The sequence below is a fragment of the Thermobia domestica genome, chromosome 10 (assembly GCF_964235325.1).
Source record: "Thermobia domestica chromosome 10, izTheDome1.hap1.1, whole genome shotgun sequence".
NCBI classification, from domain to species: domain Eukaryota; kingdom Metazoa; phylum Arthropoda; class Insecta; order Zygentoma; family Lepismatidae; genus Thermobia; species Thermobia domestica.
This window is the reverse complement of record NC_137463.1, coordinates 202,841,263-202,869,127: the sequence shown is the minus strand read 5'-3', so window position 1 is coordinate 202,869,127 and position 27,865 is coordinate 202,841,263. Positions and strand designations below refer to the sequence as shown.

Here is a 27,865-nt window from a genome sequence, read left to right as displayed (position 1 = left end):
TGATTTAGCGATTTAAGTTAAAACTATTTATGCAGTAGTAAATTATTAAACTGCTTAAACTATTTACTTAAACTCTGTTACTTTTATTTGAGGAAATTGTTTCCATGTTAAGGAATAAGATAGCTAACTTTCTACATGAATTAATTTTTAATGGAACGCTTTTGTCTAATATTTTTATTAATTGTATATTATCTAATGCTGTTACATTACTCACACTTATAAGTAATCAGAAATTTAGTCAGTATTTTGCATTTCATATAGCTATAATCTGAAAATGTCCTTGTTACAAACGGTTAGTAGTAGACTAGCAATTCTGATATGCTGTAAACGACTTCGATATTCGTTTGGGTATATATATTGGTTAAGAAACTTGGGCGATATATATATATATATATATATATATATATATATATATATATATATATATATATATATATATATATATATATATATCTTTTTTTTAAAAACAAATAATGTTAATTATTCAACAATTATTCCTATAAAGCATTTACATTTTCTACTAGCTGAACCTGCGCTGTTTATACAGCGCACCGTTCTAATATGAATGTGAATCTCTTTTCTACTTCTCACTATATCTGTAGAAGTCCATTTACAGACAAATAAAAGACAGGAAGACTCAAAGAGAGTGAACTGCTATAGACACATATAAACGTGATATTTTAATTTATAGAATGTTAGGATGAGTCTGTGGGAAACTTGTATATGTGATAGATGATACCAAATGCAAATATCTTTTTCTTACAATTCCATATCCGAGTACGCCTCATTGTACACAACCTTCGAAGTTGGCAGCTTGCAATAGGTTTTGTCATTCAGATAAAAGCAAAGCGCCTGAAATGTGTCAACCCACTATACGTGACTCCCCTACTGGTTGCCTTTCATAAGGATATCAAACCTTAACGTCCTAGTGGCAATATTAAACTAATAGAGTGACCACGACGCCTAAAATGTGGAACAGAAAAATAAAGACAAGCTTTCTGAAAATTTGAGTTAGAACTGGCACATCTACACAAAATTTGGAATCGACTAGCGAAAACGGCACGTTTCTAGAACTTGTGGTTTTCGAGATCTCATTGTCGAAAGGAATTGACCACAAACATAAAACCCCTATAAAACCCTCGTTTTTAGAATAGTGTAGTAAGTACCAATCTTTCAACAATAAATAAATAAATAAAGAACTCATGATTGATCTGTGTTGAGTTCCGATATTTTCGTCCTATTTGAACACAGTTTAACATTATGTGTCTGGATCATTTAAAAATTTTCGTGTTAGATTATCTTTCTATCACACAATACACGCGTATAATGTATTTCTACTATAGTTTTCTCAATGTCTTTCTCTAAGAGAGAAAATATATGGTGTCTACACATCTGCAGGGAAAATTTTTGTGGCTGCTTGTAGTTGTACTTGCTAAAGGGTTTGTTTCTTACGAAGAGTATGGGTAAGGGACGTTTATATACTAATATAGTAGAACTTTAACGCGTAGTACATTTATACATCTATGCTATAGTTTAAATTACTGAACTGATTTCAATGACTCTTCATCGAGATTTTCATGTAAGTTCAGAACAAGTACAGATTACCTATTATCATGTTTTAAATCCACAGTACTGACTTGCGTAAAAACAATCACGTTAGCGTCAGTGACCAGAGGTTTCTAAATCGTAATCTAACGAAGGACGTTGAGTTTGTGCAGCTCTCGGCAGACTGCGATTGTACAAACAGATCACTTCAGATGCTGATTTAGATGGGCAGACATTTGAATAAGTCCAACGGTTCTTTGTGAGAAACCGGTGATCCGTCTCTTTTAAGGCTCGGGTTCTGCGCACAATTCCCCTCTGACGATGTCTTGACCAAGGATACACATATCGAAGAAGTACGCTTAACGCACACTTCTCAAAACTGGACAACAGCTCTTCCTACTGCGTTAGTTACACCCGCGTAAGGTTGTATGCGCATTTTATTTATGTAACAAGTCATTCTTTTATGAATACCCTGTACATTTTATGAATACCCTGTCTGTAGCGTACGTTTACAGACACTATAGATATCCAAATAAGGAAGTCTACAAAGCGTCTAAAAACAAAGCCATTCACTTCGTAGTGTTGTGTCTTAGTGTGTTCTGTAGACATGAATGGACTCCAATGAACGCACTGAAGCCTTCTATGATGAACGAATTGGTACTAAAATGTAGCGAGGGAAACGAAAATTAACAACGTTAATACTCTTCACACATTTCAGATTTCTCCATTTCATAGAAATATACTTGACCTCTACGCCCTTTCACCATTACGAATAATACCAAACACGTGAAGAAATCCGCAAACTGGTGTTAAGATAATGACTGAGTCTGTCTCACGTAATAGTAATAAAAAAATGTTTAGAAAAGATCTGGGAAAATAGTTTTGAAATAATATTTTACAGTTTATCAAACAATTTTTCCTTGCTGTTGCGCTTGTAGCACTTAGAATAATGCACTCTGAATTACGTAAGCCACAGTAGGTCGTTACCGTAATGGGAGACAGTCATAAAATGAAACACGCGCTTATGGATTAAAAAATGTACTTAAAAATAGTCATTATATACAATTTACTAGTGCGAAAAGCAGACATAGGTTAACTCATTAGAGTCTTATTATCTCGTTTACGCTTTCTTTTATTATCCCTCATTTGCTCATAACAAATATTACGTCAGGTAGCGAACATGGAGTTAAGTAGCAAAATTTACTGCATTTGCTTTCTATGTAATTTACTAGATTTCTTATATTATTAGAAAACAAATATGTAAATTATATTTGGACAACTAAGTATAGATTTATCGGTATTTAGATTTTACATCAATTAGTAAAGCCAGTTTGTTTACTCAGACTTATTATGAACTAGCATCCATTACCCGCTTCGTTGGGTTAAAGTAAGAAATATGAGTAATATGTTCCGTTCGTCGCGTTTTACTATTACTGAAGTGCTCTCTGACATCGGTCATTTTCGATCATTTCTATATATATATATATATATATCCCCGTCTCCCAAGCTGTGGAGCTGAATTTGGATTTAAACGTCATCAGAAGTGTCACTGTTCATCTCCGTGACCCCGAGAAATTCGATACTACTATCTATCGGTTATTTTCGATCATTTTATGTATCTCCCCCTTCCCTAAGTTGCACCATCAAAGTGAAATAATAAAAACCATTCCAGGCCTGAACCTCATCTATGTTGAAAATTTGATCGGGATTGGTTGAGTGGTTCAAGAGTTATTAAGTCACAAACATAGTCACTTTCACTTTTATTTATATAGATAATTGACAAAGATGTTTAGCCTAGGGATGGCCAATTCCGGAATTTTTACTTTCCGAAATTCGGAAAGTAAGATCAGAAAAATTCCACATTTCGGAAAAAATCCGATTTTGGAAAAATCCAGATTCGGAAAAATTTCGATGTCGAAAAAATCCGGAATTTTCCGAAATCCGGAAAGTGAAATTTCCGATTCCGAAAAATAAATTTTCCGGAATCCGGATTCGGAAAATTTTAACCCTTCGTGATCCAGTAATTACTACGTTTGCTTTCGTGAGCTCGAATTCCACTTTAAACCATAGGTTCCGTTTTATACATCCTCGGTGCTGAACGAGACGAAAAGAGAACGCCTGAACGAGACGTCATGAAAGTGACGTCTCATATTGGAAAAGTATCTGTTTCCATTAGAGGAGCTGTGTATCGTCTCGTCTCGTATCTCGTCACAAAAATTCTGATTCGTCTCGTCTCATCTTGTAGGCAATCCCATCAGTGTGTCTCCGACAATGTTTACAGTAACAGGAAATGGTGGTTAAAGAAACTAGTATAGACTATACTAGTGATAGAATATGAGTCTTGTCAAAACTTCCAATCAATCAAAGTAAACCGAAGCAGACAATACATTTCCAAAAATTATGTTAAGTCGAGGGAAACGAAAATTAAGAATACTAATCATTCGTCATACTTTTCAATTTTTTTCTATTTTCTAGAAATATACTTAACTTCATACCCTCTCGCCATACTACACGAATAATATCAGATAAGTGAAGAAATCCGCCACTGGAATTCTATTCTATTTGGTTTCTACCTTTTGAATTTCATGTTTCAGTTAGAGATACCAATTATACCAATACAGTAATTATACCAATATTTCTTTTCTGTTCGAACAGGTAGTGCTCCTGACTAGCAAAGCTAAGATTCTTCGAAACATAAATTGTTTTTGAATCAAATAATGATTTCTGTATAACTTGATTCAAATGTAGATTATCTCTCACGTATAAAATATACACTTCTAAATTTTTTACCCCATAATGATGGTAACGTCAGATGTTGAAGCGAACAAGATTATTACTATTATTAATAAATGTATTAGTAGTTGTTGCTGTTGTAGTCCGGGAGGGAAATTAGCAGATGGAACCCGCAATCCGTAGGCATCAATCAAGAGCATCCGTTCATCAAAGAGCGTTGAGCAGCACTGTTTTAAATTATATTCTAAAAGCTCTGAAGTATACCTCCTTTTTACTCGATTTACCCTATTCCTAAACCCAACACTGAATGACACACATTGTCGATGCGAATGGAAGAAATGCGAAAAAAGAACGGCTACGCAAGAGGACGACTGAGGAACAAATAATGCCTCTTTGTTTATTCGAAATGTTTGCCCCTTTACGAACTCCTTCCTTAATTTCATTTTTAATAGAAATAGACAGTTTATATCCTTTTTTCGCATCATCATCTTTTTTATACTCTACTACAGCGTTTCCCAACCGGTGTGCCGCGGCACACTGGTGTGCCGTGAGTAGGACGCTGGTGTGCCGCGAGGAAATTGAAACAAAATTATTAATTCTATAGCAATCAAATTGCACGACAGGGAAAAATGTATATTTGTATTTCACATTACTATGAACTTGTACTATGAATCTACAATTTTAAGTTTCATACTGACTTACTTTTCTGTACATTTTTAACGTTGAAAAAAATATTTGTTATCATTGTTATGACCATCATTGCTTCTTTATTGTTGCAGACAATTTCGTAACTTGAAATTTTAAAATATCATTCAATCCTTTTGACAAAGCAAACGTGCATATAAATTACCTACATTTGTGTTTTAAAAGTAAGAGATTTGTTTGTTCGTTCATTATTTAGTGATCTTCTTTCTTTGTGAAACGTTGGATACAGTTTTCGAAAAAGGAATTGTATTTTTAAAAATCTGAGTCCTATATTTCATTGCAATTGTTGTCAAGTTTTAAATTAGAATGGAAAATATGCATAATGATTTATCACAGGGGGAAAACCAGTGATCGAGCTTTCTTCTCTCTGAGGAGATCAGTAATCACAGAGAAAAAATACCACTGTATTTTATATTTACAAATAATAATAATAATAATAATAATAATAATAATAATACTAATAATAATAATAATAATAATAATAATAATATCTTTATGACTGTGCCGCAAGAATTCAAGATACATCTGTAGTGTGCCGCAAGTTGAAAAAAAAGGTTGGGAAACGCTGCTCTACTAAGTATCCATTCATTCATGCTTTTAGTTAATATATATACACTTCAAAGTGACCAGAATATATTTAGGCTTTGAAATCCCCAAATCAGGATTCTTTTTTTTAATGCACATAGAAAATCAGATCTGATGATGTTACAGTAATATGCTTTTTCTTTCTCTTTTCAGCTATCATCGCTCGCACATGCACCACAGAGCTATCTGCACCGGAGGCATCAGATGATAGTATAGAATCAGTTGACGATTTAATCTCAGAGGAAACATCTGCACCAAAATTACATCAACCAGGACCATCCAAAGTAGAAAACAAATCCACGTCAGGACCCGACCCACTTTCTGATGATGAACTAATACACATATTACTGGAAAGACGGCGTCGTTTAATTCAACCCATAACACTGTACTTAACTAACAGATTTACACCTACAAGAAATAACATACAGCAGCAATCACAACAGCAAGTTCAGCAACAGCCTCAACAAATTCCCATCTACACAGCCTATAGAGCAATCATAAGGCCAACGTATATAATACAAGCTGTGCCTGTAGCTCCAAAACGGCAGCAAATACAATCACTACCATCCCCACCACCACAGCAATTACAGGTGCTACCATCCCCACCACCACAACAATTACAGGCGCTACCATCACCTCCACCACATCAATTACAGGCGCTACCATCACCTCCACCGCAGCAATTACAAGCTCGACCATCGCCTGCACCGCAGCAAATACAGGCTCTACCATCAGCTCCACCCCCGGCACCCCAACCACAGCAACCTGTATATAACACATATGTCAGCAACAACCAACCATGGATTCCAGTTCAAAGATTGAACGACAAAATACCCATCTACGAACGACATAACAGTGATGGAACGCGAGTAATTATTCTCGAGGCAACTACTAATAATCAACCATCACCCCCGCCTCCTACAGTGGCAGCTCCAGTACGGACATATCCAGCCGTGCAACAATACTTACAGCCCACTCTACACGAGAAAATACCAGTCACCGAGAAAGTGCGGGTCCTAGGTCGCAAGAAAACTGTCACCAAATTCCCAGGTTTAGCGCCATTAACAAGAACACGCGGTGTTGTCAGCAGGGGTGGAGCAAATGCAGGCAGTGTTCCGGGAAGGCCTGGAATCGACTTTCCTAATTTAGGTGAAATCCCACCAACTAGCTTTTCCTGCCAAACTCAACGCTACAAAGGATTCTTCGGAGATCCAGAAACAAATTGTCAGGTACAGTAATCACATATATTTTAGTTCTAGGACAGTGAAGCTACATGATCACTTTTAATATATTGTTAGAATTCTGTCGCACCACATTCAGATTTTCCTTAGCATACTCTATCGTGGTGCCACGTATAGGGGAACCTATTTCAGGTCCACGTGTAACTAGAATATGGTCTAATAGGAAATAATGAACACAGACGCCAGTAAAAGTTGATACATTTGAAACTCTAGGAGTATATTCACTGTTTCCTTTGAATTGTCTAAGTGTTATAACAATAGGCAAAAAGTGTTGAGACAAAGTAGACCCGTTCAGAAGAATATGAAATTCCGAAACGTAGTTTTCAGGGAAAAATGGAACTCCGTCAACTAACATATAATTAGTTATGTTTTTTCCTGAGTTTTTACATCATGAAACTACGATAAACATCCAAACTGTAGGTGATACATTTATTTATTTATTTATTTCGGTTTCAATAGAGTGATAACAGAGATGGAACTGAATGCTGCATCCGTACCCATCGACGAATAAACAAACGGATATAGCCGCTCAACAAGACTTCTTGTACTTACGCAAAGCATAGTTTCTAAAAAAATAGCACGTAACAGTATATATCTATGTGTTAAGAACTTTACGGAAACCAGAACTGAAACCGGAAGTACAGTAAATCACAACCACTTGCGTCTCTTGACACCCTAAATCGAATGCAGAAAAGCACTTGTCGCTATCTCTATTATATTGTTTGTTCTAATGCGGTAATTGTTGAAACTGTAAATGATTAATTTGAACAACATTCGTTTTGAATTGAGAAAACGGAACCTATTCTTGGAAAGCTGAATCAACTACAAAAAACTGAATCTCGACATATCTTACGGTTTTTGCTCTATAGCAATCAGTATTGAAACCAGAAGTAGTAGTAAATTTCAACCACTTCCCGATCTTGATAGTGTTGCGGATTGTGATGGTATGTTCGTTCGCAGAAAGCAGCTTAAATGTTGAAACCGGAAAGGGTTTATTTTAACCACTTTCGGTTTGAATTGATGATTAACGGGGGACATGGGACCTGTTCTTGGGATGCTGAATCAAATGCAAAAAACATATCTCGATATCTCCTACCATTTTTGTTCTATGAAAAACAGTATTAAAACCGGTAGGTAGTAAATTTCAACCACTTCTGGTTATGATAAAGTGCTCCGGTGGTTAGTCGGGGTACATTGTCTTGGGACGCTGAATTGTTTGCAAGAAACCACTTCTCGTTATCTGTTACCGTTTTTGCTCCGATACCTGGTGACAGACGGACAAAGGGACAAAGTTGTTCTATAATACTTCCGACACTTTTGCATAGCACAGTTTCGGAAGTCTATAAAAGTCACACACATACTTGGATACAGCATAAAAATTATCTCAATCATGTTATGTAGCTATCAGTTAAACACTTCTTTTCTCAGAAAGAGAAGAAAACAATTATCTCGTATGAACAGCTCACTCACAAGGACAAACCACGTAGATGCTCATATTTTCAAAGACAGAGTAAGAGCTAGTGCGTATTTTCCTATAATAATTTCTAGTACTAACACTTTATGTGACTGAAACTATACATCTACCGACACTTTGACTTGAATAATTATATTCATTAATACCAAAACCGATTTAAAGCTCTACGTCTATTTATTTTCTCTTCCACTATTATTTCCATACAATTCGGAAAATAACTTCTTCTCGAACAGCATTCTTTTCCTCTTTAATAATTCCAATGTTATTGTTTTCTTTCCGATTTTAACTACATTATTTCTTCCTTCTGTTTTATCCATCTCTCTTCTTTATATTCACATTTTGAAGGTCCATCGTTTTCCAGCGTTAATGAACATATGTGTACGCTACAGCTCTATGCACTATAGTACTTCATACGAAATATTAAAATAAAACTTTACTCCTTTTTGCACATTGTTTTAGCCATTTCTATAGTTTTTCCATCGATATGTTTCATATCGTTACTAACAATAACACGTAGGTGCCAAAAATAAACACCCCTCCTACTTTCTCCTTCCCCTCTGTATAACTGACACGTTTCCTTCATCCCAATCATTTTTTTTTCCCCTATCCTTGCAAACACGGTTAATTTTCTACTTAAGATTCCACGAGAAAACTCTCATAATAATACAATATTAACTCATCACAGGTCAGAGAAATGACATCCTCATGTTCTACAAAACGTCCGCTAGTAATCTATCCTATACCAAGCCAATGAAATTGGATTGTCATCATTACGGTCTCCCTTACATATTGCCATGTATTATCTTTGCCCTACACATAGCCTTTTTTCTATATGCTTTCCAACCAACATAACATTAAAGTTGATAAAACAGAAGCACTAACACCGTTCATATTTCCCATGTAAGCGACATGTCACCTCATTTTTCGCAATTTATTCACTGACAAGTACTATGAAGGAGTTGAGTACTCTGTAATTTTCTCGATTTTACCACCCGTTCGGATTACTGGCCTCGGGACCTTGTTCTCCAAGACCAGTAGTTCATGTTCAATCTCTGCTAGTTGCAGTACAACTTCCGCATTCATTCAGTGCAATTGCTAAAAATATACTATAAAATACTCTCCGATTTTCGCTTTTAAACTTCAATCCTCCCTTTAATCTTTATGTCGGTACGAACTTCTTTTTTAGCTGTTACAACTACAGATGGTAATCAGAAAAATGGAAACACCTGTAGTTGGCAACACGTCAGATGTATGGATTGGCAGTGGTGTCGTGGCGCCAACAGCGCCGGACCGCTGGTGGTGGTGTGCTAGGTCGGTCTCCATACTACGTCAGGCACAGTGGAACAGCAGTGTCCAGTGGCAGCAGCAGACGGAGGTAATGTAAAATGGGAGACCTCTCAGATTTTCAAAGAGGGTAAATTGTTGGTGCGCGGTTATGTGGAGTGAGTGTGACAGCAGTGGCTACTATGTTAGGTGTGTCGCGTGGGACAGTGTCGAAGATAATGACGGCCTACACAACACACGGGAAAACCACATCGGGAAAGCGGAACAGTGGGCGGAAGAAAATCATGAGTGACAGGTCACGCCGGGTATTAAAGCGCATTGTCACGCAGAACCGTCGTGCCACTGCGGAGCAAGTGACGGAAGAACTCAATCAGCACCTCCCCCACCCTGTTTCGACAATCACAGTCCGCCGCGAATTACATGACATGAACTTACGGGGTCGTGTTGCACGGGCCAAACCTCTCATCAGGGACCATAACGCTTTCGCACTCCGCAAATGGCACCGCGACCATGCAACTTGGACCGTTGAGGACTGGAAGCGTGTGATATGGTCAAATGAGTCATCCTTCACCCTATTCCCAACCACGGGCCGTGTTTATGTGTGGAGAACGCCCAAAGAAGCTTATGATCTGCAGTGTCTCCGCCCAACTGTGAAACATGTCGGCGGCTCGGTGATGCTGTATCATGGTTTTCATAGGGTCCTGTGGTTACACTTAGCGGACGAATCACTGACAACGATTATGTCGCAATTTTAGGAGACCACTTGCATCCTATGGTCCGGATGTTGTTCCCGGACAATGACGCCATCTTCCAGGATGATAATGCACCCATTCACACAGCTGGCATTGTTGCAGCGTGGTTTGAGGAACATCGGGATGAAGTTCAACACCTCCCCTGGCCCGCCCAATCCCCAGATCTCAACATAATTGAACATCTGTGGTCCGTCTTGGAAACACGACTCCGGCGACGATTTCCACCTCCATCCTCTCTCACAGAACTGGCCGATGGCCTGCACGAGGAATGGTGTAAAATTCCACTTGCTACCATTCACGACCTCTATGCCTCCATTCCACGTCGCATCAAGGCTGTTCTGAAGGCGAAAGGTGGCCCGACACCATATTAATCTGGTAAGTTGCAATTTCGTTCAGGTGTTTCCATTTTTCTGATCACCATCTGTACTACGTTTCTGTATTGTGGGGCGACCAAAAGGTGGAAGCATTGCATGACTGTACTTATATAGTAACAGCACAGAATTTAAACCGTCCGAGACACGAATCTGATGGAAGAAGGAGAAAGTGGAAATAACAGTGATATGTCGTGAAGACGTCCAACCGAATACAGTATGGATTGATTCAATTTTTTGCACAGAAATGCATGTCTGAAACGATGTATGGGTTCCAGTGATGTGACGAGTTTCAAAGTGAACGATATGAAGGGTGGATGGCAAACATAACATGCACAGGTACCCGTACTCAGAGAAAAAATGTCGCTGTGGATATGATGCTGAAGGACAATAGCCGACATAAGAGGTCATCGCTGTTAGCTTCAGCATCGGATCCATCCACAGCATTCTGCACAAGAAACTATGGTATCAGAGAGAGTGTACCTAATGGATATCTTGGTGTTGAACAGAGCCATAACTAACTAACTCTATGGCCTATGGAACCCGGAGGTTCAATGCCGCGTTCACAAAAGCTCTCCACTGACTTCTATCCTTAGCTAACTGCATCCAGTTTCTACTTTGTATTCCAATCTCTGCGAGATCCATCTTAATATTGTCCTTCCATCTGCGCCTAGGTCTTCCTAATGGTCGTTTTCCTATGGGTCTACCAGTCAAGACTTTGAAAGCGTTTTTACTTTCTTCCATTCTAGCTACATGACCCGCCCACCTAAGCCTCCTAGACTTGACGACCCTAACACTGTTGGGTAAACCGTACAAATTATGTAGTTCCTCGTTATGAAGTTTCCGCCATTCCCCATTCCCGTTCCTCTTGGGTCCGAATATTCGTCTCAGGATCTTGTTCTCGAATACTTTCAGTCTATGTTCTTCCCTCAGAGTAAGTGACCATGTTTCGCAGCCATACAAAACAACAGGCATGATTATCGTTTTGTATATTTTAAGCTTCAAATTCCTCGACAGAATTCGCGACAACAAGAGATTTTAAACCGAATAGTAACACGAATCCCCTGCTTTTAGTCGACATTTAATTTCTTCGTGGATATGATTTTCCTCTGTTAATATTGACCCTAGATATTTGAAACTATCCACTTTATCAAAAGTATTATTTAATATTTTAACGCATCTATAATTTGCTGAATTACGGTCCCGACGCACTTCCATGTATTTAGTTTTCTCTGCATTTACTTCTAAACCCATGTCCCTGCAAGCGTTTAATAAGATCTCTGCATTTCTTTCTATTGTTCTCCTATCATCTCCTATTAAATTTACATCATCAGCATATGACATAACCTGGTGAATACCGTTCAATTCTAGGCCCTGATTCCTATCTTTGATTTTCCTTATAGCGTATTCCAGAACAAAGTTAAATAATAATGGCGACAACGCATCTCCTTGTTTCAGGCCATTTTCGACGTGAAAGCTCGTGGATCAAAATTTTCCTACCCGGACTTTACTTTGGGATTCATTTAAACATATCTTAATTAATCTAATTAGCTTTCTCGGTATTCCAAGTTCTGTAAGAACGTTGTATAATGTTTCTCTCCTAACCGAGTCGTACGCCTTTCTAAAATCAATAAATAGTTGATGTACCGGGGTATTGTATTCCCACTTTTTTTTTTCGAGTATTTGGCGAATGGTAAATATTTGGTCGGTGGTTGAGCGATTTCGTCTAAATCTGCAATGATAATCTCCAATAATTTCATCTGTGTATGGGGTCAATCTTACTAATAGAATATTTGAAAGGATTTTATAGGATGTTGACAGAAGAGAAATGCCTCGATAATTATTGCAGTCAGTTTTGTCGCCTTTCTTGTGAATTGGAACAATGATTGATTCTTTCCACTCTTGTGGCAATTCTTCCTTGTTGTAGATAAGGAGGATGAGTTTGTGTATCTTGTTCCACAATTTTTCGCCTCCAGCTAAAATTAACTCAGCCGGAATTTCATCTACACCCGGAGATTTGTGTTTCTTTAATTTCTTTATAGCTGTTTCTACTTCTATTCGGTTGGGTTCTGGAACATACGGTTCTGCGGTGTGTATCTCCTTTTCTCCATGCACACTAGTTTTTGGTTGCGTGTTAAGTAAATCGTCAAAGAAACCTTTCCATCTATTTAAGATGCTATCTGTGTCAGTGAGAACTGTACCTTCAGATTTCTTTAATATATAAGCACGAGTTGGACAGAGCCATATGTCGGGATATTTCTGGAATACCATAGCCCATACTGCAACGTTAAAGAGAAGAAGAAAATGAGTCAGAAATGGAGACATCTTGCGTCACCAAGACTAAAAAAAGGCGAAATTATCTGCTTCACCTAGCATAATCATATTTACAGTGGTCTGCTACGTCAATAGATATATGCTGTTGGCGTGGCTTCGGGTCAGTGTCACGATCAACACTCAACATTATTGTAACATCTAATACAAATTCCTAATACTATCACGAGATGATCCACGAGAATTCACATCTACAAACGGCCAACACAACTGTAGACACTGCATAATTTTGCTAGGCGCTTACGCATCAATCGACTTAGCCCAGATCTCTTCCCATACGACAATTACGTCTTCGGTCTGCTGAAGAAGGCCATTAATAATTATCACTTCACTTCCAATCACACGGTTCATGATGTAGAAGAACGTCTCACAGCAACAACGTCCTTCTTTGCGAAGGATATAAAGGAACTTGTTCAGCGTAGAGACAGTTGCTTGAATGGTGGGGTGCTTATATGAACTCTTTGAACTCAAGTATGCTATTCGTGATATAGTGCATGTTGTCCAACACGTATAGTGTACATTTCTTAACACTAGACTATATTTCAATTGAACTACCTTTATATTTAAGTCAATCTAGTTTGCACTTCAACATTACTATTAGTCGTAGAGTTTAGAATTGTCACCGTGCGCCTATTTTCTACCTTCTATATTATTATTATTATTATTATTATTATTATTATTAATAATAATAATAATAATAATATCATTAAATTTTGATTTACCTATATAGATTATGAAGAACAAAGCCTAGTATTTGCATAGCTTCTGCAACTACAACCGGACGTAAATTCGACATTGATCATCGTACACGACTATCTCGACTTTCCCTTAGATGATTGTGAGATTTTAATACCACACTTCACACACTGCGTAATACCATACTACAGATCCCGGGTTATTATTATTATCCCTGAATTTATGCTCTTTATTTGGAATCAACAAATTTAAGTGTGCTTCCTTTCTCATTATATCTTTATAAGGCAGGTTCTTTCTCCACAAATTATGGTAGACACTTCAAAATACCCTGTTATTGTATTTGTTGTCATGGTCGTATTGCAAGCAAAGGTGTAAACCTCTCACGATTTTTCAATGACAAAATTGTGATACGGCACTTTCAAGGATTTTGAAAAATAAAAAATCAAATCCACTGATTTTTCATGATTTTCCAACAACGTGGGAACCATGTCCTTTTACCCATTTCCAACACACAGTCAGATGAAATTGTACTCTTATATGAATTTATTCATTTTTGCTGTCGACTCTACAGTTTCGATATTTTCTTGGAAAAGAAAGGCAAACGCATCAGGATGATTGAACTTGCTGGTGTGCGTTCAAGTGAATGATGTGTGGTCTAGATACCGACATGATCATTCATCTGGTTTCTCGATCTACAGCCAGCTACTATTTTATTCATTTGAATGCTGCTCATTCTAGCTTTGGAACTACCTGTCACTTTAAAAATCTGACCAAACAAACATTTCTTATTAACCATGGACAGAGACATCATCAGTGATAACGTACCTCATAAAGGCAGTGATACATTGTCGAAAAAATGAAAAATGAAACGAAATCTTTCAGTTTCACGTCCCACGATTACGCCCTTTAGGCTAAGGGAGACGGACGATTGAGGGAAGTGAATAATGATGGAAGAATTGGCAGAATGATAATGTGGGAGAAAACTGGAGTACCCGGAGAAAACCTACGGACAAGATGTTGTCCATAACATACTTAGCCGAGGATCGAATTAGGGACCCCACGCACCAGAGGTAAACGCTCTGCCACTGAGGCACCGTGCCCCCGATATATTGTCAAAACTTTAACATGGACTGTTAATAATAAGTGAATGTTTTGGTCAGATTTTTAAAGTTGTTCCGTTCAGTTAGTGGGATTGGGAACCGATATCGTATACTACCAATAGGCTATAGAGAAGTACTCACAATAGAGATACAAATTGTAAATTTTGTGTGTCATGTACTAACAATATGTTTACTTTTAGGTATGGCATTATTGTGACCTAAATGGCGGCCAAGCTTCCTTCCTCTGCCCCAACGGAACAATCTTCAATCAGGTTCTTCTCACATGTGATTGGTGGTTCAACGTTAAGTGTGATTCCACACTACAAGGATACGTGCTCAATGAAAGGTTATACAAATACATTATGCCTTTGGTCCCGTCATTCCCTGAGGACTACCAAGGACCTCTCGTAGACTCTTTTCTAGCACAAAAGTATCAGGAGATAAAACTCAAAGAGCTAAAAGATAAAGGGAAGAAGAAAAACAACAACGCTGGAAAACTTTTTGAAGAAGAACTGGATGCTCTTCAACTTCAGCAAAGACTAAGAAGTGTAGATGACCAACTTAAAAACGCGGAATGAACATTATTCATTGTTATTTTTTATGTAGTTGCGTGCAAATGAGTGTTTACGTGCCAGTGTGTGTGTTAGTGTAATATTTTTTTATACCCATCATTTCATATCAAAATGCATCAAATTCTTCTCTCATGTACTAAGTGATCGTGAAACCATTCACCCACTGTGGCATACGCATAGATGTGATAACATTTCATGATTTATCATATGAATTCATTTTAACAAATAGAAACTTCATGTACTTTTTTCGCTATACTGACAACCCTGAAGACTATTATTATTACAAATATACATTTGTAAGACATGCGACGAATTGTTTTAACAACAGAAAACATTAACGAACACGAAATCCATTTTTATGTTCGACTTCATCACTTGTTGAAGTAGCAAGGCTTATTATTATTATTATTGTCAAAGACTAACGATAAAATTTAAATCATACTGAGACAAATTATCTCTTGCGATGAATGATAGATACGTAAGCTGCATACGGAAACTATCCCTAATTTAAAGAAAATTAACGAAAATTTTGGTAACGACATTCATTAGTCATTCCCTGTTAATTGTGCAGTGCAATTAGGACGATTTATTTTTCTCAAATTAATGGTAAAGCCAAAAGCAAATTCAAAACTTGGAGATCGATTTACATCCTTAATCGTAACATTTACTATGAAATACTTCGGTTATACGAGTTTGAGACATAACATCACTTTTTTTTTTAGATGTTGTAGCATGATGAACTCGTCTTCCTTAGTAGCATACAGGACCTAAGAAAATCTTATCACACTACATTTCCAAAGTCTAATTTTGCTATTCGCATTACTGAAATAATAAAAAGCAATATGGCGCGAACTGTACTTGAAGTAAATCCTAACGATGAATTAGGATTATTAAGAGTATCCAATACAACTTTATTATTAAGAGTAATTTTCAATTTTTAAAAGTTACTCTCAATAACAGAATCAATTTCAATTTTTGAAACAACTAATACTCAGCATTTACGCTTAAGCGGCAGTAGATACAGAACATTGGTGAATCTAACTAAGTTATTTTGAAATTCAATTTTATCCTTTACAACAAAACAAATTTCTTTAAAAGAAAAAAATAAAGAAAAAAAGTACATCACGCACTGTTTACTGAATAGTTATCTTTAAACAAAAGAATTCGAACCATATAAAACAGGTCTCGTATACAATAAAACTAAAGTGAATCAAGTAACAAATGAACATCTCCATGTACGAAGAGTTCGTAACACACGTTGCCTTGATCCGAATAGAGCCATAATAAGAACCGTAGTAGTAACGTGGTAAGCCCTCTCCCTTTTCTTCGCGTATCATGGATTATATAACCATTAATATAAACGAGCATAAAATAATTTCCATAAACCCTCACACATATAGTACCAAACACATTTCTGTCGAAAATAACTGTTCTTTCTCTAGGTTTAATGTTTTGCTTTCTATAATTAGCAAATTTGTTTTCTTAAATTACTACCAACCAAGCTACGCAAAGATCCCGAATATATATATATATGGTGTATTTTATTACCTTTCTTTTCATAACAGCAGAAGAGAGAATCGTTATATAATGTATACGTACAAAAGCTTTTTGATTCATTAGCAGCAACCACTTAGAAAATCAATATAACTTAGAAAAAGAATACTCTATCCGTATCCGGGAAGCGAAAACTTCTGCGTCGAGTTTTGATGCTCTCGGGCATTTTTTTCCGTCTTCAACTACACCGCTAGACTCCATGCATGTGTGTTTCTTTCCTCTGTGAGACCATTTTCATTGACAAAGTGAGGATTGAACGCACGAGATGCACACCGAAAGTACGTGTCATTTCGCCATGGTTCAAAAGCTAATATGTGTCGATTAATAGATTTACACCTGAAATTAACTTGAGACTTTAACGCTTAACTGTGCAAAATTTCAAGCTTCTATGTTTGTTTTTAATATATTCATCTGTGAAGAAAGGATTTTTTTGATACTGACCTGAAAAGATGAATTTCGCCATGGAGATTTTGTTCAGTCAAAAAAGGAATATCGATAGTTTTTAAAGAGTGCTTGTGGGAGACACTACCCTTGGTAATTGTACTGTGCGGAAGTGGGTGGGAAAATTTATGTGGGTGGAGAGAGGATCAACTGAAGATCTCCCACAGTCCGAAAGCTCAATTTTTGTAACCACCTCAAAAAAGAAACATTGCTCCTGTTGAGGTCCTGGTCACGGAGGACAGAAAGCTAACCGTTCAGCATTATCAGTAATCTTTTAATATTCATTGTATCGTGGAAAGAAGCATGACAGACCACTTGAAGTTGTCAAAATCGGTTCACATTTGGACCTTTGACAGCTAAAGAAAATATGGCCTCCCGGATTATTTTTATTTTTATTATTTTTTTTAGGTTTTTTACAGGATAAGAACAAAAGTGGTCCCTCATCCATTCTGCTCCCAAGAGTATCCACCCAGTCGCTTCTGCATGTTTTGAAAACTGAAGGATTCACTACGAGGTACAAGTTTTCAGTCCGGAAGTTGCCTCGAAAGTGTTATTTTCCAGTACCTAAAGCATACTCCACAAAGATGTTTCTTATAGTGAGATACAAAGATTGCAATAGAATGTGTGGAAGGGAGAGGGTGAGAGAAACTTACAACTCGAAAATTAAAAACTGTGGGAGTTATGGGAAAATGATACTTTCTTTTAGTGTACAACTTGTATTTCTCTTAAGAAGAGTCTCCCCAGAGGGAAAGAACCTACTTACATGTTTCCAGTCTAGCAATGCAGCTAATGGCATTGAAAAAAATGCCAGAAAACATCGCATTATGGAGAAGTTATTGCTGCCCGGATACAAGATAAGGTCTTTTATCTCAAAGTTACTCAATATATACCCCACAATTACAATTACAATACTACAGCGTAAATTTTAATAATAAATCAGTGTGGTACACAAAAATGTGACATTTCATAAATGCCAAAAATTTCTCGAATAGAACCCCCGAGTTACTATAGTAATGATATGCCATACCATACTATACTAACAGTATTCAATGCTAAGGAACCAATGACCTTTGGTTTATGGAAATTATTTTAAGTTTGCTTTCATTCACATTAAAAAATTATCGAAAAACGAAAACTTTAATTTATCTCTTAGTCTTACAATATAATTCCCGGAATGCCATATAGCCATTCCGTAAAACACAGAAAAATATATTATTTCCTTTAAAATATGTATTTCAGAAGTATTGTATGTTACTGTGAAATGTAGAGAACTCTTGTTTAGCAGAAGTTATTCATTTAAAGTAACATTTGTGCTAGTTTTCTTTATTTCACACAGTTACTGTGAAACGAAAGATAAATTAAGGTTTTGAGTGCCCTCAAACGTAGATAAATAAAATAAGACAGGCACGAGTTTTGGATATTTAACAGACATATACATATGTTATAATAGTGTTAAAAGTCATAAAATTACGATATTTTATATTGTATATTTCTAAGCTGAAAATAAGTAACCCAAAATTCTTTAAAATTTTAATTCATAATATTTCTTATGTTCTAGGGTGCTATTGTCACAAACCCTAATATTATCTGTTGTAAGCTGATATATTTTGAAATATTTAAGTTGACGTGAATTTTACTCTGAACGACTCTTAAAAGGCCTCTACTGTGGATTTACTGGTTTAGTGCAATTTTTCAAAATCAAGGAGAAATAAATAATATCAAGTTTCGGGTTCTGTAGTTGTTTAGTACAACGAAAGTACCACGAAAAAAAAAAAAAAAAAAAAAAAAAAAAGTAAGCGTGCTCGAGATGTACTTTAGTTGTAAGTAATTTGATCGTCTATCAATTATGCGATCATTATTTACAACTTCATTCGTAAGCACATAGTGACTACTTCGTATCGTAATATGCAGAGTTGCCGAGATTCAAACTCGGGTCTCAGCTTACTGAGTCGATGTGTTAATCACTATACTACCCAGTCAACTCCTTAAACAACCATATATTCCATCACTCTTGAAGTTGGTGTGCAAGTCTACAAAATCTGTACCACAACTCCTGTTGGCATGCTAGAGCTGTCTGTATACATTGGAGAACAGTTCTAACGGTTCAACTGAAGATACGTTAAATGAACGAAAATAATTGGTTTTCGTATCACATTAATTTCTTTATAGATGCAAATTCCATGATATGAAAAGGGTGAAAAAAAAATGCACAAGTAGACCGAGATTCAAAGCTGGGTCTCCGACTTACCGTGCCGTTCACCTCTTTCTGTGTCACTGAAATTGCACCTAGAGTGATAAAAAATCGATAACTTTCTCCACTTATCAAAGATAATATTGTTTCGTAGAACTGTCACTACAAGGCCGTTAACATAATAAAATTATGTCAGTTACTACTGGCACATCAGTTGCCGCTAACTGAGAAGTTTCTATGCACGGTCGTCGCAAACTTCTTCGTCTTAACAGCTATTATCTGTTTTAATACCATCCATCATTTAGCCTGTTTCGCCCCTCTATCTTTTTCCTACCACAGTATCTTCCATAGTGCTGGACCGCAACGAAACTCTGAAGTTTGATATTGTTCCCTTTCCCCTTTGTGTTTAAATGTTCAATATTAAAGTGTGAAACTACAAGAAATACATAAAAATCAGGCGAAGTGACAACGAAATTCGCTTTTTACGCTAAGTGTACTATGCTAATAGTTGCTTTTCCTACTAACTACTTCCTATGCTTCCCTTCTGAAAACAAAGACTGAACAAGTAATGTTTGTGTTTATCTGTTAAGCAAAATAGTTCAGTACTCCAACTTCTCTAGTCAACTTTAAAAGATACAGTTTTGCTACTATATGTCAAATGTTGTATTAAATAATAAAAATAACTGACATGTAATTGTATTTGGATATAGTGAGTTTGTTCGTAATTCCATTACACGGATATACGTAAAACTCATGGCCACTTTTATGTGCCACTATTATTATGTAAATATTGTTGACTGTAAAAACAGAATGGTAATTATCAATGGTTGAGGCTTTGTATAGAACAATATTTGATTTTTATAATAAAATCATCATGAAAATCATACTTACTTTTTCATTTAAGAAATGTACCAAGCTTTAATGAAGGAACAATTACTAATATATGCAAGTATTGATTCTGCACAGAATAGTTTTTACATATTAAGGGTATGTAAAAGAAAGAAAAACAAAAAGAGAAGGAAAACTGAAAAAAAGAAACTATAACTGAGCTAGCACAATATTATCAAGTTTTCTGTGAATTTTATAACTGCATGGATCTCAACTAATCATCCATTTTTCACACTATTAATAAAACATTGCATTTAATTCCATGGAGATATTGAAGTCTCTATTTTAAAAGCAGATTAGTTGTTCACGGACACATTATATGAGTATATACATGAGGTCTCTGGATTTATAACAAATCGATCCTGTCTTTAGCATAATGAACTGAGGCTGTTGTACCAATAAGTTGCGAAAAATCACAAGTACGTATGCTATTCTTATGCATGTATCTAACCAGACAAATTTTGGCGAACTTCAAATATACCATAAGCGAGTAGGAAAGCAATCATTACTTGAATTCAAAATTCAATCACCCTTACTTTTGGTACAAATTACCCTACCTTTGGCAAGCGTGATCACGGATTCGAATCATGGTTGAGCCCAATCTTCATTATCTTGTACGACAAAATTAAAATAAACAAATCTCATTACAACGAAATTCCAAGTTATAAGAATCACACTTCAATGCAAAAATTACGACCAGCACGAAGAAAATTTCGTTCTTAGAATTTGTAGTATTCTTCATATTATCTTATATGAACGTTTTATAACCAGTTTTAGTTTGCATGCGCTTTTCCAGATATTTTATTTTCATGTAATTTAATAACATGAAGAACCCAGTTACTACTCAAATCTTCGTTCCAAGTATTGCTTTAAAAATAAACATTGCGGTTTTACAATATTTGTAAAAGCGTATGACGAAATTACAATGACGAAATCTTAAGTTTATTTTGATGTTTTTCACATCAACACTAAACATTTAATGACCTACAGATTTCACTGAAAATTTCCGGGCAACTGAAACAACTTCAGTAAATTTATCAGTAATTCTTTCACAATGGAAACATGTGTAACTCTCTAATGATACGAAACGAAATGATGTATATTTGTAATATTATCTATTATGTTTAAGAAAGTAATTCTGAATTGCTAGGTAAAATTTAGATAAATGCAGGACAATGCCTATAGCTCATTTAATTGGCTACGTTAAGTTACGAATTCCTCAAACTGCATTACATACCAAGAAACTAAACCTCCATATATTAAATACTAATCATTTAATCTTTTACTGCAGTATCAAGTACTACAATTTCAATATCTCGGAAATATCTCGTAAATCATTTCAATCGTGTTGAAAAATGAAAATTAAGATACTAACAGTCACATTTACAACAACGAAACACCATATCCTACCGACCAGTAGCACTGACTTTTATAGGAGAGCATGAGATTTTTATGTTCCTCAATACCTCCAAAGTCAGTACTAAATTATTTATTGATGCTCTGAATCAATTATTTACTGATATTTCCCTCATGTAATACTGTTTATATACACTAATTTAATAAAATTCTTTTCCAATGGTTAGTTCTTATTTATATGGTAAATGAAATAAATAAATCACCTTGGCATTGAGTATCTTTGGTCATACTTCGCTGTACGATATGTAAGTCGTAACCTGTTGCCATTACGAAACCTTGTCTACTTACTATGTATTTGCATAATACAAAATTGTATTTTCTTCCTTTCATCTTATGTTTCATCACTACTACTGACTAAATGACAAGTAATTAATTGTATTCTAATCAAAGATACATGAGAAACCATTTCAAAATATGATCTCTATTGCCGGAAACAATGAGAATTTGAAAAAACTTAAAGAAGTTTGATAATGCTATCTTTAATGTTTGTTTACTAAACAAAAATGTACTATTAGCTAAAAGAAAATGTCCACATTGTTTCTTCATAACTCTTGGAACAACTTATTTAATAGAAGTCACAAGGTATAGGGGAACCTACAGAAAACAACATTACAAGTACATACAACATAATAATCTAACAAACGAAAATGATATTGTTCTACTTACCTTTTGCGAATGCATCATTCTTTTCAACGTCTTCTTGCCATCTTCAAACGCTGCTCGCAGTTCTTCTAGATTTTCCATATTCTAAAAAATAAAAATTAAATAAATAAATAAATAAATAAATAGAGTATGTGATATCCTAAACTTGACAAATAATTTTACAGTTACTTGATTTTACGTATACTTTGATTACTAAGTAAGAGGTTTAAGGACTACTGTGAAAATGGTTTAAGTTTTTCTGAAATGATGAATTAGTAGGAACTTGAATTTTCCGTTTTAATCATGAAAGCGAAAAGTTGTGGAATGTAAAATACATATTACAAATACGTCTAGAAATAATGAAGTTTTTCCCTGTGTTTGAATAGCAAATAGAATAATTTGTCAGAATAGCACCGAATTTTACCTAGTACTCCCATAAAATCGCGAAATATCATTATTTAGTTAAAAATCTCATGTCTCAAGAGCTGAAGAAAGCCAAATTCGAAGAAGCTTTTTTCTGCAGTAGAGATGGTATATCTGATTAGCGTACTACATAGTGACCTTGCACAAAACTGGTCCGTTTTTGCAGTGCTTCTGATGTTGTTATCTGTAAAGTTTTTTTTTTTCTTTCTTTCTTTCTTTCGAAAGTGTGTATTGTTTAGAAAAAGATGCTACTTCATGCGCGAGGTCCACCATCGATACTATAAACAAGTATGACATCAGATACTAAAATACAGGGTGGTAAGAAACTATTTGAACAAATTTCGGGAGCTGATTCCCGATACCGAAACTAGCAAAAAACCCTCTGGAACTTTGGTCGGTGACGAATAGTTTCGGCGATATATAAGGTGCCGAAAGCGTGGGAAAAATGAACTTCAGAGGGCTGTAATTCAAAAACAACGCAACGTAGATAGTGTGGTTTAAAACATGACACTCTAAGTCATACCTGCTCGACTGAAAAATGTATGTTTCAAACCTCCGCAAGATGTGTGCTAGAGATTTCTCAAAGGAACATAGGGATTACTTGACAAATTATAGGGAATCCTTAAGTTCCTTTGGAGAATATCTCGCACACATCTTGCGGAGGTTTGAAGCATACATTTTTCAATCGAGCAGGTATGACTTCGAGTGTCATGTTCTAAATCACACTCTCTACGTTGCGTTGTTTTTGAATTACAGCCCTCTGAAGTTCATTTTTCCCACGCTTTCGGCACCTTATATCGCCGAAACTATTCCTCACCGACCAAAGTTCCAGAGGACTTTTTTGCTAGTCTCGGAATCGGGAATCAGCTCCCGCAGTTTGTTCAAACCACCCTGTATAGTTGAAATTGTGTCCGATTCAGCGTGTTACAAGACCAAGTGTATTTAGTATCTTTGTTCTTTTCGGAGATCAAGTTCTCCATGTGTAGTATTGGGCCCACAAGTTAAATTTGGTTGTTAATTTGTGGGAAAAAGGAATGAGCAGCTTGAATGAAGTGGTGGTGAAATAAAGTCAGCTTTTTTGAATACCCGGAAGAAGAGGCACTTGGATTTCAGTTTCCGCAGAAGGAACACCAGAATGGTGGTAAAACACCCTTGTTATTCCCTCCCCCAGTACAGACAAAGCAGAATTTGTAGTTTTCGTCGATTTTTATCTTCCAACGTACATAGCAGATGCTATCGAATTCTTCCAAACAGAAAACATGAAGACGATTTTAAATGCTGAAATTAACTTCCATTTCAGTATGAACCTATAAGTAAGATAAAAGCATCAGCAATTTTTGTTAAAGATCATGCTTCAGACTTCGTAGACTACATTAAATTTGTACAGTGATGTACATACGCTACTGCCTTTTTTTTTTTTTTTTTTTTTTTTTTTCAGTAAGCTTAGAAACTTCAAACATGGATTCCAGATAGTGACAAAAGGATGTCTCTCAGATTCAACGAATGAGGCTTTGTCAAATTATTGACACCTTCAAACACGCAACTACGTCATAACTGCAAAAAGTGGATATTCTTATGCAAACAGACTCTTGTAAAGAAATGTTTCTACTATTGCTAAATATATTCAATACCCAGTCCATTCTGCAAAACAACTCAACACCAGAAATCCAAAATCGACTAAAAATGTAAGGTAGATGACGAGAACCTCACCCCATGGGCTAAAAGACATTGTGAAGGGATCGTTTGAGAACGAAAAACGTGTGAAACTTGCAGAAAATCAGTGTGCACTTGAAACTGTTCACAGAGTTTGCTGCTTACACTATTCAAGCAATATTATTGCATGCCTCGAACGTAAATTCTAAAAGCATTTTCTCAGAGTACAGTATTGTGGTGACAATGAGAGGCAAAATCTCTCGAAACAAAATGTGGAAGCACTAACAGGTTTGTCCTTCGAGAAGCGACGACAAGAAAGAAACTGCATGTTCAGTACGAAGTGAACATACAAAAATATGTTCATCTAAAGCTTTCTTTCTTTCTTTTTCAAGTGCAAATTTGTGCTTGTTTCTTTCTAGAGTTGTAAATGAGGTAGGCAACAAAATATTTTCTATTTGTAAGTGAACTGCAACACAAATTATTAAATTATGTTCTGTGTAAGTGGAAAATTTAGATCACAATCAATTGGCATAGATTTCTTCCATCATAATGTTCAAAGTCGTGTTGGAAAAATGTTAGCACCGATAATGCAAGATTAATTTCGTAAGTATATAATTTTAGATTAATGTAAAGTATAGTTATTGGACTATTGAATTAGCGTTTCGTATGTAAATACCTTACTTTTGGATGCATTACTGATAATGCTGATTTACAACGTCAGCCTACAATAACTAAGAATATCACTCTCATTTTAATCAGAGTATAATAAACGTAATGTTAGTTACATAGATTTTGTATGTATGTACAAAATGTATTTTACTAATATTCGTTACATTTTGGCATCATCTACAATAGAATCACTTCATAAAAATAGGTTACATTCGTAAAAGAGAAAGCAGAAATAAGACGTAGCAAACATTAAATTTTATTAGCGTTTGAATTCAACAGCACCGCACAACCTTCAAGAAAACCACCATCTCTCAAATATCTCAAATTTTGAATTTGTTTTTGAAACGGTCTTTTATGCGACTTATATTGGTAATGCATTCCTGTGTTATTTAATATATCTATTCATATTTATCTATGTTACATCTCATTCAATATACTCTAACTAAGGAGTCATAAAAAGAAATGTTTACACTACTTTCACACTGCACCATCCAATGCAAGTTCTTAACCAAACTATTCTCAAACGCATCAAATGCATTCGATCATCAAACTAGTCCCGATGATCCGAAACGAACTCAAAATACAGACTCATTGCATTGTAGAAATGATAAAAATAATTTCGATCTCAATTGTCAGATAATAACCAATTGAGAATGCTCCAAGAGCATTTCTTGAACGAACTTAAAAAGAATTAATTTTTCTTATTAAGTTCTACAGGCTTTATACCAACTGTTCTAAGTACTTTATTATTATATTCATTAAACAATACTTGAAATATAACTATCCATTTATAATTTCCTTGAATACTAAATTTTTTCCACGTGGTTTGTTCAAGAGTTCTGTTAAAACGTTCTACGATATGTTGTTTTACGAAGACACATGTATAAAAGGGAGGGCTCGAAATCGAAAAATTCGCAAAATATCACCTTTCTATGACTTACGGTTCCCGAGATATGGCTCCTTAAATCTCCCGAAATCGGATCTTTTTGGCCAGTATCTCAGGAACGATAAGAGTCACACGAAAAATTTCATCACTTCTTTCAGATAGTTTGTGATGCTTAATGGAAGGCTCAAAATTGAAAAATTCGCAAACAACATACACGCAGACATAGGAAACTCGGTAACGCACTTTTTAAGTTCGTTGAAAAGCTAGAAATTACAAATAGTGTGTTTCCCTGAATTCTTTATATTTGAAGTAAAGTCAATTTATAAAATATGTTCATCGTTATGTGCTTTCTCAATTTTATAATTTTCATAAATTATGGGACTCAGTTTTTGACAAATTGTGTGATTGCTTTCTATAGACAGTCGTATGATGAATTTATAGAATCGATACGTTTATTCCTGGTTATTAGGAATGTGAGTTTTGTTTTCGTGTTAATTCTTTTCTCCGTATATTGCGACGGACGAAGGGAACTTGAAAATTTACACAAGGTACATATACAGATAAAATGAAGTCAGTTATATTATTAGTTTTATTAAAATTAATAAAAATCAAGAATCTACATTACTAAACATTCTAGTCGCTGACTACCAAGATATCTTTAATTCACTAACATTTATGCAAACCTAACACAAAAATACATACATACATCACTTTTTCACTTCCTAGACTTCATCTAACTCATTAACAAGGAGTATATCCCTAAAGTATTGATAACGACAATTCCTATTTACCTACCTTTTCTTTAATTGTAATCACAGGATGACCTTGATGGGTGCCAACCACACAATAGGAACATATAAAAGTATCATCCTGCTTACAAAAGAATTCATACACATGATCAGTATGCTCACTACAGTTGCCAAGAGAAACTAATTCTTTTTTAGGTCTAGCACTCAAAGGTTCTGCTTTATGCTTTAAAAGGGAACGGGCTGCTTTATGAACCTTGAAAAAAACAAACAAAAATTGAACAATTAAATGAAAGTAGTTAGAAACAAAGCTGAATAATTACATAAATCTTTTCACAGTGTATTCACATATCACAATATTTTCATATACAATGTCAGAGACTTTGTTTACCCAGAACTAGGCCCGCAACTAGAGGGAGGCTAGGGGGCCTGGCCCCCTAAACTTTTCGTGGCCCCCTCCAAACCTCAATACAAAAAACACAATTTACTTATTTGTAAGAAAATTTTTGATGACTTGTCCCCTAACACATTCATTCCCCCCCCCCCTTCCGACCTCTGTGGTTGGTTTCGGGCCTGCTCAGAACACGACTACTTCGTAAGAAGCGATGAACAGAAAATCTGATGTCAATTTGCGCCAACTTAGTTTAATTCTATAACTATTCGAAGAAATTCCTTCAAATTTATCATTCCATCAACTTCCGTCATGATCATTTAATGGCATTTCCATCGTCTCACCTAACTTCGAAGATAATGGGAGAAATATTTTATTTTCTTTTAAAAATTATAAAATTCTCCTATGATTTCCAGGTACACATCCAAACATCAGACATTTTTCTTTTTCTTTACCTATGAATAATGCGATAAAGACTTTATTCTGTCTTTTCAATTGTGAAAACTTCTGCTGATCCTTACGATCACAATAAAAGTTACGGGTCACCGAACTAAAATTTCTCGTTTGAATTCCTTG

At 35.6% G+C, this 27,865-nt stretch overlaps 2 protein-coding genes across 2 annotated transcripts in view; one reads left to right on the top strand and one right to left on the bottom strand.

The window, feature by feature from the left end:
* Positions 1–17,889, top strand: part of LOC145662936 (uncharacterized) — a 113,950-nt gene extending 96,061 nt beyond the window's left edge. The window contains exons 2-3 of the mRNA XM_081728963.1: positions 5,722–6,797; positions 15,018–17,889. Coding sequence (XP_081585089.1) covers positions 5,722–6,797; positions 15,018–15,395 — 1,454 coding nt within the window. The 3' untranslated portion in view covers positions 15,396–17,889. The remainder of the gene's footprint in view (positions 1–5,721; positions 6,798–15,017) is intronic.
* qin (tudor domain-containing protein qin) overlaps positions 1–27,865 on the bottom strand; it is a 613,696-nt gene that overhangs the window by 568,773 nt on the left and 17,058 nt on the right. Inside the window, exons 5-6 of the mRNA XM_081728961.1 lie at positions 26,948–27,154; positions 22,546–22,626 (exon numbers count right to left, since the gene is read on the bottom strand). Of these exons, the coding sequence (XP_081585087.1) occupies positions 22,546–22,626; positions 26,948–27,154 (288 nt within the window). The remainder of the gene's footprint in view (positions 1–22,545; positions 22,627–26,947; positions 27,155–27,865) is intronic.